The 15,198-nt window shown below is 40.3% G+C and overlaps 4 protein-coding genes across 4 annotated transcripts; all 4 read left to right on the top strand.

Annotated features, from left to right (window-relative positions):
• The first annotated feature begins 602 nt into the window (after positions 1-602).
• On the top strand, positions 603-1,415 carry LOC117792373. Its single transcript, XM_034632492.1, has 2 exons — positions 603-617; positions 690-1,415. Exons 1-2 carry the CDS (start codon positions 603-605, stop codon positions 1,413-1,415), a joined length of 741 nt encoding a protein of 246 aa, XP_034488383.1.
• Positions 1,416-1,814: 399 nt separating this feature from the next.
• On the top strand, positions 1,815-2,852 carry LOC117792370 (DNA translocase FtsK). The gene has a single exon (XM_034632483.1). It carries the CDS (start codon positions 1,815-1,817, stop codon positions 2,850-2,852), a length of 1,038 nt encoding a protein of 345 aa, XP_034488374.1.
• Positions 2,853-3,424: 572 nt separating this feature from the next.
• LOC117791288 lies at positions 3,425-4,517 on the top strand. The gene is made up of 2 exons (XM_034630997.1): positions 3,425-3,699; positions 3,769-4,517. The coding sequence occupies exons 1-2, from the start codon at positions 3,685-3,687 to the stop codon at positions 4,417-4,419; spliced, it is 666 nt and encodes a 221-aa protein (XP_034486888.1). The 5' UTR covers positions 3,425-3,684; the 3' UTR covers positions 4,420-4,517.
• Positions 4,518-7,212: 2,695 nt separating this feature from the next.
• Positions 7,213-8,257, top strand: LOC117791180. The gene is made up of 2 exons (XM_034630859.1): positions 7,213-7,319; positions 7,377-8,257. The coding sequence occupies exons 1-2, from the start codon at positions 7,305-7,307 to the stop codon at positions 8,118-8,120; spliced, it is 759 nt and encodes a 252-aa protein (XP_034486750.1). The 5' UTR covers positions 7,213-7,304; the 3' UTR covers positions 8,121-8,257.
• Positions 8,258-15,198: the final 6,941 nt, after the last annotated feature.

Raw genomic sequence — 15,198 nt, 5'->3', positions numbered from 1 at the left:
AATAGAATACATTATAGTCGACAGCTGATATAAATATGTATTTAAATATTGTATACTAACGTATATTTGAAGTATAAAATTATGAACTATAGATATGTTTTAGATAAGACACTACCTAATAGTTATAAGTCCTATTGGATCGGATCACTATATCGCCTTTCGAATGAGCTACTTTATTTTCGTACACAATGTTATTATTAGTTTTGAATTAAATTAAGATAACACTCAATTGTCATGTTTTTATAGCTGATAACTTTTCTATTTTTATTTAAATATGTTAGTTGAATAAATATTGTTTAACAAGCTGAAGCTACACGATTGCAGCTTCTGCTGTTAACCCTGAATACAGGTATTTGAATGCAGCTGATGCCAAAATAGAGAGGCGAATAAACAAACCAGGGGTTAACTGGGGTAAAATGCGAGTAGCGACTTTGCAAAATGTGAAGCAAATTCAAAAGACAGGTAATAAAATCGTTTTGCGAATTTCCAAATCATTTCGATGCGATTCAATATCGCATAAAAAGCGTGGGCGTTGCAAGCCTCAACAGACTTAACTTTGAGACGTCAAGCAGTACAGAGTTACTATCCTTAAATAGTACAGAATGCGTGTCCTTATTGTGAGTAGGATCGGCGAATATATAGTATATTGTAAACAGACAAATAATATTCACATATACTTAATTTTATAGAGCTTCCTTGGCCTCCTCGCTGTAGCCAGCGCCGCCAGCTTTGGCTATAACTACCAGCCGGTGGTTCAGTCCAACTCAGGTCCCTCCTTTGTTCCTGACAGTGTTGGCGTCTCTCAAGGTCCGCAACAATCTGGTTACGTGTCATCCTCGGACAATGGAGCTATCGGCAGGGATCAGGGAGTGTCTGTTGGCCCTTTGTCGACCGGCGATCAGGTGTACCAGGCCCCAGCCGAGCTGACTAAGGAATTCTTCACATACACCGCTGATGAGAGCGATTTCCAAGCACCTGCCAATGCTGAACAGCTGTCCAACAATCTGCGCAAGGGCTTGCGAGTTGTGTTCATCAAGAGCCCCGAATATAACGGTGTGGAGAATGCTGCCTTGGCATTGGCCAAACAAGCTTCCCAGCAGGAAACCGCCATCTATGTCCTAAACAAACAGGCCGACATCAACGATCTGGCCAACAAGCTGAATACCATCAAGAACAACAACAACAAGAAGCCTGAAGTGCACTTTGTCAAGTACCGTACCCCAGAAGATGCAGTCAATGCTCAGAATGCCATTCAGGGTCAATACGATCAACTGGGCGGTGTGACCTCTCATCATAACGGTGGTGTAGCTCCCGTGCTTAACTTCGCCTCCCATGCACCTCAATCGGCTCCTGCTCCAGTTCAAGAGCCCTTGAACTCGTATCTGCCATCATCGCTGCTGCGTCAACGTGCTTAGGCTCAATGAACTGATCAACCAGACTGACCATATCTGATTCCCACGCATTCCCACTACCATTGTTATCCATTTCTGTTTAGTTAGTATTGCAATTTGTTGTTGCAAATGTTGTTAAATCAAATAAATAATAATAGTTATAATACTGTGTTGTAATCCATTTGGCCGAGCGAATTGTGTAATATTTCTTTTTGGCAACATTGAACTATTTACCCTTTACGGTCAGTCTGTTCCATCATTAATCCCGATAAGGTGTTGCCGTCTGTGAGCCAAGATTATAAAACGTTTGACAGTCTACGAAACGCTTCACAAATGCGTCTGTGTCTCTGTAGCGAAATCAGCATGCGGCAAATTGTGGTAAGACATTTTGAAGATCGCAGTAATGGGAATAAGTTTTAATAAATGGTTCCACAGTTTCTCACATTGTTAACGCTCTGCACGGCAGAGTTGGGATACCAATATCAGCAGCCTGGCACAAATTTTGGCTATGAATCGGATGCATCGTTGGCAATCAATCATGGCAGTCATCAGTCCAGCGATCACTATCAGGATCATGCCGACTTCCACAAGCACTTCTATGCATTCGAGGCGCCCTATGACTCCTCCGAGGAGGCTGACCTGGTAGAGCACAAGCTATCAGCAAACTCGCAGAAGAACTTACAGGTGGTATTCATCAAGGCGCCGGAAAACAAGGCTGTACAGGGTGCCCTCAATGCACTTGTGAAGCAAACCAGCGAGGACAAGACTGCCATCTACGTGCTGAACAAACAGACGGATCCCAATGAACTGGCAAGCAAAATAACCGCTTTGCAAGCACAACGTAAACACAAGCCACAAGTTCACTTTGTCAAATATAGGACAGATGCGGAGGCTGCCCATGCCCAGCAGCACATTCAGGCACAGTACGGAGGTGCAACGGGCCAAGGCTTGCAACCATTGTCGCCGCCATCTTTGGGTTACTCGCAGCAAGCACAGTTGCCACTGGCGCCTCAGGGATACTTTCCGCCAGAGTTGCCACAACAGCCAGAATTTCCACAGCAGGCGCAAGCACCACCGCAGGGATACTATCCGCCAGAGTTGCCCTCGTCGGGATACTCGCAGCAGCCAGAGTTGCCACATGCAACGCAGGGATACTATCCACCAGAGTCATCTCAATTGCTACCCACACCACATCCAAGTTATGCCAACTATGCCACTTCATACCAGGGCTACAACAATGTCAAAGATCAGGAGCAAGTCGAGTTACCTGCTCTTCCTCTGGCACAGCAGCAGTTGGCTTCCAGCCCATACGACTTGGATGCACGCACTGCGAGATCACGTCGAATCGATTTTCGAGTCAATGAGAGACATCGTTCAGATGGTCGCATGGTCTTTCCCACTGATACGCCAGCTAAGAGGTATCTGCCAGTTCAGAGGCGCAGAAAACGTGCCCTCTTCTAAGCCCTCAAGCTCTACAGATTAAGACATAAAAATGTATCCATAAGACTGTCATAGATGTATCTAGTATTCGAAACATCACAATAAAGATCACAATAAACTATAAATAGACGTTGGTCTTTCTTCACGCAAATTTCGGGGGCTGTAAATTTTGGTTAAGAGGTTTATCAGATAAAATCTGGAGCGAGGCTCGTTAGCTCGTAAGCATATTAAAAACTCAAAAAGAGTCACAAATGACGTGTAAATTAACACAATCGGGAGCCATAAAACGCGCTCATAAAATCAAATTCAAGTGAAAGTATAATCTATGTGTTTGTAGTGGTGGATTTTTTGGTTGGTGGGGCATGTTGGAGTCGTAATAAATGAAGGTAGCTATCTTGGTTGACAGCAATAGCATATGAAATAATTTGATAACTAATTCAAATTGGGGGCTCATTTGTAAATTTTATGCGAATTAATTCAAGTTCAAGCCGAGCTCAGGTCAAATTCACATGCGTCTTTTGGCCTGGCTTTGTGTCTGGCAACCAAAGAAATTTGCATTTCAAAATTGAACGACATTAACATGGATAATCGGAGCAGGCGAACACAAAAACCAGAGCAAAAGCGTTTGCAAAAATCTTTTAAAAGTCCATTAAAAAAAAAACACAAACTGCAGAAAACAAAGACATCGCAGTCGAGAAGTCAGTCTTGTTGTTTGTGTCGTATATAAGGATGGTTTTGTTGCTGTGACGAGATTATAAACGAGCTGAGCTTCAAGCACTGAAAATCAGCTGCTGCAGGGCGTCAACCGAAACGAAACGAAACTTGGAAGCGTGAGTCTAAAGATCCAGCTAACATGCGAGCCTTAATGGTAAGAAATCTCAACTAAAGTAGTTGCAAAGTCCAGCTAATTTAATTGTAACTATTTTACTTTGTACAGAAACTTTGGCTCTTCCTGTGCTTCAGCCATGCCCTTGCCCTGAACAACGTCTATTTGCCATCAAGTCAAGACTACGCACCACGTAGTCCACTCACTACGGAATACTTCAGTTACAGTGCACCGCCAGAGGATGACCAGATCCTGCCCTTGCAGGCAGCTCGTCAGCTGGCCAAGGCATTCACACCGCCTCAACAGGTTGTCTTCATTCGCACGCCGGAGACAAATCTATTCACACTGACCGCCAAGCAGCTGGCGGCACAGAATTCTCTAAATATCTATGTACTCCAACGGCAATTGGATGCGGCGACATTGGACCAGCAACGGGCAGCCATCGAACAGCAGTCGGGACACAAGCCCACCGTTCACTTTGTCAAGTATCGCACGCCCGAGGATGTCAGTCGTGCCCTCAACAGCCTGAGATCGAGCTACGATCACCTGCCGGGCAGAAGCCACATCCATGCCGTGGAAACGGCAAAGGTCATCCAACTCAATCCGCCACCACAATACAGACAGCAGTCGGAGCCGGTCGTATTCAAGATCCTACCCAAGGATGGCGTCAACTATGAGACTCACGAGCAGGCCAATGAGCTGGAAGCTGCTAAGCTGCAGGCACTTTTCCGGCAATATTTGCCACCTGGCCAGAAGCGTTAGGGCTTAGTATAAATGGACTTGTGCCAAAGACTGTTAAATTTAAATAGTAATACACGTATGAATAGAAAATATATTGAATCAATAATTGTGCACTGCAACTTGTCATATGTCTGTGGACTCGAAAGATCAACCATCTTATTTAATTACAATTCATTTTGCATACATTTTAATTAGTTTGTTGGAGTATTTCCTTTGAAAGTGCAACTATTTAAATCGAAATTCTCAGTCCAGACTTTATAATTAAAATAATGTATTTTCTAATTTCATCATTGGCTTTTCAAATACTCATCCCTTGACTTTTTCCTTTCTTTCGTTGGCATTTTGACAATGATTTTGTAATATAAATATCAAACAGACAGATATTCTGTGATACCGTTGACAGTTGCCCAGCTGTTTGTATATCCTGGTATTATGAATAATTAATGACTGCAGACCAAGTCGAAGTATTTCACTTTTGAGCTCGCGCTTCTTCGGATTATCTTCAAAGTATCTCTGAGATAACCATGAAGGTGCTATCCCAGCATGAGTCCAATCCATAAGCAAACATTTTCTTAAGCAATGTGTCTGTTGCTGTCGTCGTTGTCGCCAGCAAACTTTTTAATGAGCTATTCGCAAAGTTGAGCCTGCCCAGCTTGTTGCCCCGCTTCATATCACCCAAAGCCCAATGTCTACGTACACGTCTGTCATTCCGCCCGTCGTCCGTTAAGTTTAACGACAAGCGTTGCTTTAAGAATGTTTCAACTAAATTATGGCAGCCACGGCACTGACGACAACACTGGAGCCGACATCATGTTGCTTCGCAAATTGTTTTAGTGTCAAAGGTCAAACATACACACACACACGCATACGTTTACACACTTACATCGCTTCGCCATGTGGCACACTGAAGTGCAGCCGTAAAAAAGGCAACCTGGCACTGCAAATCTGTTGAGCAAGTTTTAGTTTGAGAATTTTTGAGCAACATGAGAACCTGTACTCGTACCTAAGAGAACGTAGCTCGTTAGTGGCGCCTGCCAAAAAGTTTGCCAGTCACGTCAAAGCTGCCAGCTTTTTCCTCCCGTTCCTTGAAGAAGCGCTGCAAGTATCGCGGCTGCTTTAATCCTGCCTGGAGGCTCATGACTTGCTCCTGCTGCAATTTTAATACAGGTGTGTCCAAGGTCCAACCACACCATCATCGTCTCAAGTTCCAGCGCCAGATGCCAAGTTTGCGTGTTGCCAACCTTTTTTTTCTTTCTGTTTACCCTATTTTTGTTTTTGTTTTAAGTTTTTTGGGCCTCTCGTTTGGCTGGCTATTGCCAAATTACGCGTCTTTGGTTTTGACTAACCTTGATCCAAGAATGAATCCATTACCAAACTGTTAAATTACAAAATGTTGGCCAGCATGACTGTTTATTAAACCAATTATGAAATCATTTAATATTATTATTGAATATTATAAAATAGGCTTTAATAGGGAACAGAACTGGAATACTATAAAGAACAGTAAGATGAGGAAAATTTTAATTTTGTTAAATTTAGTTTTTTTTTTAATATTAAAGGGTATTCTTAAATAATTATGATTTGTAGATGATATATTATAATTATGATTATATTAGATGATCGAAATATCGACAACTCGATTTTAGTGGAAGCGATAATCGAGTACTTCAACTCGATGATTTATTGACGATCTGTCGAGTTGATTAAATCGATTTTCATGAAAAATCGACAACTCACAGCGGATTCTTCATCGTAGTTAATTTGTAGAATTGATTTTGTTGAACGACCATAATAAACAACCTAACAAATTTCCAAAAATTTGAATAAAACATGAAAACAATGCAAAAAAAAAATAAGATTTTTTGTGATTACAATTGGCGTTTTCAAATAAAAAATTTTATTTTTTTAATAAACTCGATATCTGCAACTCGATTTACTATTTTCCGATATATCGACAACTCGATACTTATTTTTAGCAGTTTTCTATTTCGATATAAAGCTCGATCTTAAGATTGGAGTTACATCACTAGTTTTGAGTAATTTAGAAGGTGTAATCATATTTACCATTTTAACTCTATTTACACAAAATAAAATCCACTTTTAATAATACTTGTCACAATATAATATCGGTCAGCTAACAAGGGAATCTTCTACATACATAGTGTATTTAAAGTTCGGTCATAATAGATGATAATTAAATATTGTTTCGTTGTTGGATGCCGAACCGCGGATGGCAGGAAAACAAAGTTTAAATTAGTTAAGAAAGTTCATTTGCTGGTTCGCCAGAATACATTGACGCACTCTGCACCAAAGAGGGAAGATAAAAGCGAAGCTTTTTGTGGAAATTATGAAAATTTTAATTAAGAGCTTAGCGCTGACCCAAAGTCCGCTCAGCGATATCATCGACACAGCTTAAATCAGTAGCAGTTTATATTTCTTTTCAAACAACAATATAAAACTAGTGGCTGTGAGTCGGATGGGTCTCTTTGGGCTTAAAGTGGCCAAAACATTTTGATTGCGTTTGGAAAATGAGGCAGTCGGTCCATGCATATTTATATGTGTCGTAAAGTGCATTTAAATCAAATTCACAATGCGACCGCGTTGAGTCTAAGATAAATGGCCCTAGATGCTGATATTAATACTGATACTAGGCCTATGCTGTATATTAAAATATATAAATGTGTGCGACTCTTTAATGACTTTGGAATGGCATAAAAAACTAATTAATATAGCATGCGTTGTCAAGGTCGCCAGTTGTCAGCTGTCAGTTTGGCAGAGGGTGGGGATCAGGTGCTTTCCCATCCAAATGCAGTCGACTGCGCCTATAAAAGCAGCTATCCATCCAAATCCCAGCATTAGTTTCAGCTGCCAGCTTCAGCCGTGCGTTCAACCAACAACAAGAAGACATGCGTGGATTTATTGTAAGCATTGAAATGATACCAATCGTAGTGCCATATTTATCTCTGCCGTTTCCATAGTTGATTTGCCTCTGGGCAGCCGTCTGCAGTGCCGATAAGCTGGGCTACAACTATCAGCCAGTAGCCCATGCGGATGAGGGCCTGTCCTTTGTGCCCGGCAATGGATTTCTGCCAGTTGAGGTTGCACCTGTCGCACAGCAACAGCAACAACAACAGCATGGCGAGGCTCAGCTCTCGCTGCCGATTGAAGCTCCAGCTCAGAGTGCCATCATACCACAGGCGGCGCCACTCATCGAGGAGTTCCAGAAAGAGTTCTACACGTATGCCGCGCCTGAGGAGCAGTTCGATGAGGGTGTCAACAATCAGCAAATTGCCGATTCGTTAAAGAAGAACCTGCGCATTGTGTTCATTCGCACACCCGAGAATCGCGGCTTCGAACGTGCCGCCCTGCAGCTGGCCAAGCAGTCGGCCCAGCAGGAGACGGCCATTTATGTGCTGAGCAAGCAAGCGGATGTGGCCAACCTGGCCAAACAGTTGAACGCGCTCAAGTCGAGCTCAACCAATAAGCCCGAGGTTCACTTTGTTAAATATCGCACACCCCAAGATGCGGCCAACGCCCAGCTCGCCATTCAGAATCAATATAATCAGCTGCCCGGCGTCTCTCGCATCTCTAACGAGGGCAGCGCTCCAGTATTGAACTTTGCATCCCAGACGCCAGCTGCTCCCGCCAGCGTGACCCATTCGTCCTTGACACCTGGACAGGATTATCTGCCGCCTGCGTTGCGTCGCTTTCGCGTCAAGTAAGCGCTGATTGCGCCTGTACGACGGTAACCATTCCTATTTGATCAACTACTCTCACATCTGTCCTCTCACCATATCATTGAGTTAACTAGTTTGTAAATAGTATATCTATGCAGGAATAAAATTTGTTAGCTGACAAATTTCAGTCTTTGCCCAATTGGTTTGTCGAGGCGGTCTACATCTGTTGGTCTGTCTGTCTGTCTGTCTGTCTGTCTGTCTGCGTCTGTGTTGCTGAGCTGAAAGCTCATTTCCAGCAAACTTTCATTGCGTCCTAATTGAGCATCCTTTTGTGCTGGACTGGACATCCTTCTGTTTACCCCACTCTCTGCCCCAATCCCATTTGCTCGCTCGGCTCGTTTTATGTGTGATTTGTTTTGCAAAGCAAATCCTAGCCAACGGCTATGGCGTCAACGGCGCAGTCGACGTCGACGTGGGCATTAGTATCGGTGTCGGTGTCGGTGTCGGTGTCGGTGTCTGGCTGCGCATTCGTGCGTTGTCCTTTCACAGTTAATCCTTGAAATAATAGCATGGATAAAGCGGCAGGCATGTCATAAAGCCCCGCAACAAGTTGAGCCAACTTCCCCCACACACACACACATTGAAACATTCACACAAACTCACACATACAGACAATGGGACTCACATATGTACAACGGTTTTAAGCAAGCGCCATTTGTAATTGGAGTTATTAGAATCGAAACGAGACTGCCGCACTCGTGGAATAGCCGGAATTGAAGCTCGTTGCCATCGGTGGTCGGAATAAGTGCCAACGTCCTGCAGCACCTGCGAATGGTTTCGAGTCCTGGCTGCTGATCTGGATGTTATTTTGCTCTTGTGTGTCTCTGTGTGTGTGTGTGTGTGCGTGTGTGTTTGCCTTGATAGCTTCCTGCTTCCGTAGTAGGCAAACTCATCATGTGAATAGCCGCACCCGCGTGTGCCCCTCTCAGCCCCTCTCTGGCCCATTGGTGCCTCATATGAACTATGCAGTGGATTTAGAACATTGTTGAGTGGAGTCCTTAAATTTCACTTAGATGTAACATAAAACCGACATAAGCGCAACTCAACGGCGCATATAATCATGTCCACGACGGCAGCTGTTTCAATGGGCATGTGTGTGTGTGTGCGTAGCCTAGGTGTCTATTTGTGAATGCGTGTGTGTGTGTGTGTGTAGAAATCACACGCTTATCAGCAGTCAAGTGCAAGCTGAATCCGATTGCTACTGTGCAAGTACAGTGCCAAATCGCTAAAGCGTAGCAGCAACGACAATATGGCACGTGCTGTGTGTGAGTGTGTGATTGTAAGGGGGCTTGCAGAAGGGGCAACATCTGCAGCGGTGTGGCAATGACAACCCAACCATAAAAGCCGTTTGCCTGCCTTCCATTTGCCGTCTGACTGCATCCAGACTGTTGCCTGTAATTAAGGTGATATGCGGCAGGCAAGCGAACGACGGACGGACCTTCCGACCGACCGACCGACCGACAGATTCGATGCAGAGGTTGCCAAGTGCGTGCTTTGTGCGTTCCACATGCCCAGCCCCTGCCCCACGTTGCTTGCTCAGTGTCAGGTTGTCTACTAAATGCTATCATATATGTGTATGTGTGTGTGTGTGCTTGAGTCTGTCTTTTGCAGTGTGTGCGTTAATGAGCAGCCTGCTGAGCACACCAAATAAATTATTAAAACGACATTCAACTCGCGCCCAACTATCAAAAGTGTGAAGAGTCTTCAGCGACACTGCGGGTCTTCAGCGTTTACAACTTTAAAATGCATGACTTCAAGTGAAACACTCAAATAATATATACAAACATGTTAAGACTGACAACATCTACGTACTCTCCCCATACCCAGAACTTTAGTTTAATTATAGTTTCCTGCTCATAAGATATTCTATTAGGAGCTTGTAGAAAACAAGTCGCACCTACGACACGTTTACTAAGATATACAAAAAAAATGTGTAGCATGCTTTTAGGCTGATTTTAAATGCACTGACATTTAATACAATCGCAATCGCTCTGAATACAATTCCCAATGAGCATCTACATGGGATATGTTGTGACCGATTGCAAATCGCTGGAATTATATTTAACAAAAAAATGAAAAAAGATTTGAATTTGGGGACGACCATCGTGCGGCTCTCAATCACAAGAGCTAACAGTTGCGGTGAGGCAGCTAAACTCGAAACAGAAGGCAGAGCGCATTTGCGCCACAGCAAATAACTAAAAACAGGAATTTTTATTTTCAGTTTCAGTTTTGCAGTTGCTGTTTTTTTTTTCTGTTCGCCGTATTCAGTTTGTTGTTTTTGCTTTTTGTGTTGCGTCGCCGCTGCTAACCAATATTTCTTTTCAATTTTGCGATTGTGCAAGCTCTGTGCAAAAGTTTTGTTGTAAAACTAAATATTTTGGCATTTGTCCGCATGCAGGCAACAATTTTGCGAATGTGAGTGTATGTGTGTGTGTGTGTGTGTGCGTTTGCTTGGCGCACAAATTGAAATGTTCCCGAGACATTTTGTAGCTGTTATTGTTTTGCCTCAGTGTCAGTGAGTGAATTTCTTTGCCCCACAGCTGCAGCAAAGTTGCAGCCACTCACTGCTGTTAATTTGGTAAACGCTTCCGGCAGAACAACCCCCCTCCTCCCCTTCGTCTCCTACAACATGCAGGTGCAAAAGAACCCAGGCACAAATGCAGTTGGCAGTTGTACGCCATTTTGTCGCTGTCAGAAAGTTTCTGTTCGCCTGTCGCTGCTTCAGCTACTACTTCTGCTTCAGCGTCAGCTTCTGCTGCGGCTGCTGCGGGCTCAGTTTGAAATTTGTTGCAAAAAGTGTTTATTGGTTTGCCATGTGCAACAGCCACTCTATGAAAATTGAGTTATTTGTTTGGCTCTTCAGCCGCCCCCGGGACAATTCAGTGTTTGCATGCAAGGCAACCGCTTGACTGCCTGTCGAAACTTGGCACACATGCTGCCAGTTTTGGCTCATTAACTGTGCCACTTTTTGACCGTCTGTCGACGTTGTCCCACTGCCTTTGCGTTCACTTGCCACTTGCCACTTGCTGCTGCATATCAATTAGTCGACTTTTAGGCGCTGCTATGTATAATTAAGCAACTGAGAATGCTGGCAGAGCGGTGCAATTCATGGAAGAAGAAACCACTTCCTGTTTGCCTCTTTCATTTGCAGATAAGGCTCATTAACAGGCACAGCCACAGCATCAGCATCAGCAAAAGCTGTGTAGACAACTACGATAGGCTAATTTAATATTTATACCTTAATCAAGACGGCAAGCAGGCAGCCCTTTTGATGGCTCCACAGGAAATCAGTTGATGCTCAGGCGTTAATTGCCCATTCTCCCCCAAACTTGCCATCTGCTTGCCTGACTGCCTGGCTCACTTGTCTGTCACACAAATTTTCAATCGATAGAGCACATCTGTGACCATACACACATGTACACACGCTCACACACACACACATGTTACTCATGTATTTGCACAGCCCACGGCTTTGATTCCGTAATGAGGCAACCAGCCTCGTTGCACCTTTGTATCGCCCTGGGTATACGTAACGGGACTAGCAGACACACGGACTGAGAGACAGACCGATGTGGATAAGAGAAGAGAAAAGAAAGAAACTTCGACTTTGTCTGTGGCCCTGGCCGGATGTGTTTTATGGCAAAGATACCCTTGATTCGCCATTTATTTCGTAGTTTATCCCTTCGTTGATTATTGCACAACATTTGCTCGCACTCTACTGCTGGCTTTCCCTTTGTAATTTTTGTCAGACTTTTGACCTTACGTGTCCTTACCTCCATACGTCCTTCCTTACGTTGCTTGCTCTTGTTTACGCATTTCATTGTTGAGCTGCTGCTTCAATTTCCATGCACATTTAAAAGGATTAAAAGGATATTCATCAAACTCAAAGTTTCACAAGTTTGTGTGTCCCCAAGCCGTCATTACAGTATCCCCCGCATCCCCTCTTCAACCCTGACCTTATGTAACTGTTTGGGTATTTTGCTTAGTTGTGGTTGACACTCCGCATTCTCACTTGGGAGACAGCTCGGGAGTCCCTCAATAAAACTCGATGCTCCTTTCAGTTTTCAACATTTATTTCGTAATGCTTAGTTTTTTCTTTTACCACAAATAATGATATTCGTATTTTATAAGTAATATATCAATTTTTGTCTGTGTAGTTAACTGACTATCCAAGCAGTAGGCGTCATATTAAGAGCTGAGTTAATTTATTATATTTTTAGTTGAACTGTAATTCTTTTGCTTGATTTTCATTATTTTTCTCTTGTTTTGGTTTGCCATTGAATTGTACACATTTACTTGTATATACTACACGCTTAATTTAATAAGTATTAAGTACATACATACACATAAATTACTCTTTGTATATTAGTATTTATTTGTATGTCATTTGCATAGGTTGCAATGTTTACAAGTTTTTCTTTTACGCGTCGTTTGGTATGCCTTTATCTATAAATAAATATTTATTCATTACTTTATTAATGTATTTGTTTAATTCTTATTTTATATACTTATTATTTGTTGTACAATAATTTCATCATTGTATCGCTTAGCTGCTGTCATTAAGTAGCTATTTATTAAATTATACCTAAGTTTATGTTACAATATTTATTACAATACATTCAACAAAGTAAAACTCAACAAATGCATATAAATGATTTTATAAATTAATGACTTTTCTCACATGTGTATAAGCATGCATATATGTAAGTATATATATATCTTTTTTTATTTGATAAATATTTAATAAATTAAATAAATGATATATGTTTGCGCTTTTTTCGCTTTGTTTCCTTTGCGTGAGTGTGTAAAACGAACTCTGAGTTAATTGTTTCATCTAATTTAATTATAATTATAATGTGTATACCTTTCACACAGCTGATATATTTTTGGGTAAATGTATTGGATTAATACGTATGATATGTGTAACTGGAAGAATTTGATGCGTGTTAGTGAAATGATGTAGGTACCAGATGTTTCGGTTACAATAATATAGCCCGAATGCACTTTAAACATTTGTTTAAAGTAAGTAAGTGCATATGTAAAAGTCAATAAATATATTTATGTATATGTGTCTATATAAACAAGGCATTAAGGACTCTCAAAAGGTGGTTTGTGTGTGGTTAATGCATATCAGTGTTGCTGTGTACGAACTTTATTTCAATTATTATTCAGCTTGAATTTGCATTTACTTTATGTAGGGTTTGTTGCTCATCCATTAAAAAAAACCCTGTACAATTAAACAATTAAATTATTATTAAATTATGGTAATTGCATTTCGTAGTGTCACCCACATATATTCCGTTCTGTTAATTGTTGCAATTGTCTCGTTTTTTTATGGTTTGTGGTTTTTTCGGTTGACTTTTGGATCAATATTAAATTTGTCGTCAAATATTTTTAGTAGTTTCGCAGATTTTATTAACTCTACTTTAACTTTCCAAAATTATTTGCGGGAAAAAGGTATACATTTTTTAAAGACACCCAACAAGGCATGTGAATTGATTTTCTTTTATTTCTTTTTTAAATATTATTTTTTTTGGTTTTTACTCGTTAACACAGAAAATTGTACAACATTTATGATATGTTTTGCGAATTGCTGTGACAGTTAAATTTTTGAATGTTCATAGAACCATTTAACGATTTATCATCCCATACACATACTTAAATGTATATTTATAGTATATTTGTTTGTATATACACGCACACCATATATAGAGATATATATATTTATCTGACATCATTTAAGTAGACACGTAAGTCATATGTGTATATGTTAATATATTTGAATTAGGACTTATTTTTGAAGTATGTATTAAAGCATTGATACAGAGTTATCGGATGAATGGATTCGAGACACAACACACAGATTCACACGTATTTATGGTAGGTAAATATTAAGTTATTAGGAGAGTTTCAATTTCGGAAACATATATTTCTTATGAATATTAGTGCATGTGTATTTGAATGATATGAATTGATAAATGTTCGAGATTAACTTGGGTATAGATTGGTGGGAAAGATTTGCCCGTGAAAATGTAAATAATACAAATAAGAATAATTTCATAGTTAGACAATGAATGGTGAATGAAGTAATATAAATCAAAGTGTTTTAACCCAAATTGAAAAAGTAAAAGTCCATAGATTCTCACTTAAAATAAATCATTTATAGTTAAAGCTTATTTCTCTGAGTGTACTCTTTTACCCATTCTTGTAATTGTGTTCAATTTAATACACAATATACAATATGTACGAGTAAGTTATTCTTTTCTTTTTTTTGCATACATTAAAATATACCTATTATCTAGTTAATTAATGTATATTTTATAAATTTTATTCAATTGTTTTGTTTACGTGTTTAGTTAATAATAGACAGCGTAGCATAGGAAGACGTCAATACCTGCATAAGACATTTTAGCCATATCTTTAATATATAATATGAACTTTGTTATACCATTTTGTATGTAATTACGGGTACATATTTTTTCTTTTATAAAAACTGTTGTATTTCGATAAAGCATTTAGTACATATCAATGCACATACTCTGTTGATACTTTTATCTGAAACTAAGTGTTCATTTCATTCTGCATATTCAAATTTGTTATTGTTTAATTGTTTAATTAATGCATTTGAACAACCGTTAGAAAATGTTTTAACTATTTGCGCCAAAACTCTCAATACGTCTGGCTCTATTAAATATTATTATTTAGCTTAGCTGTTTCATCAAACTGTAGGAAAATGTTTGCAGGCGGTAATAATTATACATAATTTACATTCATATATATATTTTTTTCTATTTGTTGTCATCGATTTTGAAGTTAAAAATCTCTGTCTAAAAGCTAGTTACACACTCATGTAAATGCTTACACAAATGTTTTCATATGGATAAGGGTATACATGTAAGTTTTTATATAAACTAATTTGCTACTTGCTTTACACATATTTACTTTGCGCTGTGCTCTTTGGATTTATTTGGTTTGTTGGTTGACTTATATGCTATATATAAGTATTTAATTAGTTACAATGTATGCCATGCGTTTAGACAGGTTTTTCATTTAGCAATAGACA

Source organism: Drosophila innubila (assembly GCF_004354385.1).
Source record: "Drosophila innubila isolate TH190305 chromosome 3R unlocalized genomic scaffold, UK_Dinn_1.0 2_E_3R, whole genome shotgun sequence".
In the NCBI taxonomy this organism is placed as follows: Eukaryota; Metazoa; Arthropoda; class Insecta; order Diptera; family Drosophilidae; genus Drosophila; species Drosophila innubila.
Note: the sequence above shows the minus strand (reverse complement) of the source record. Positions and strands in the feature narration are given on the sequence as shown.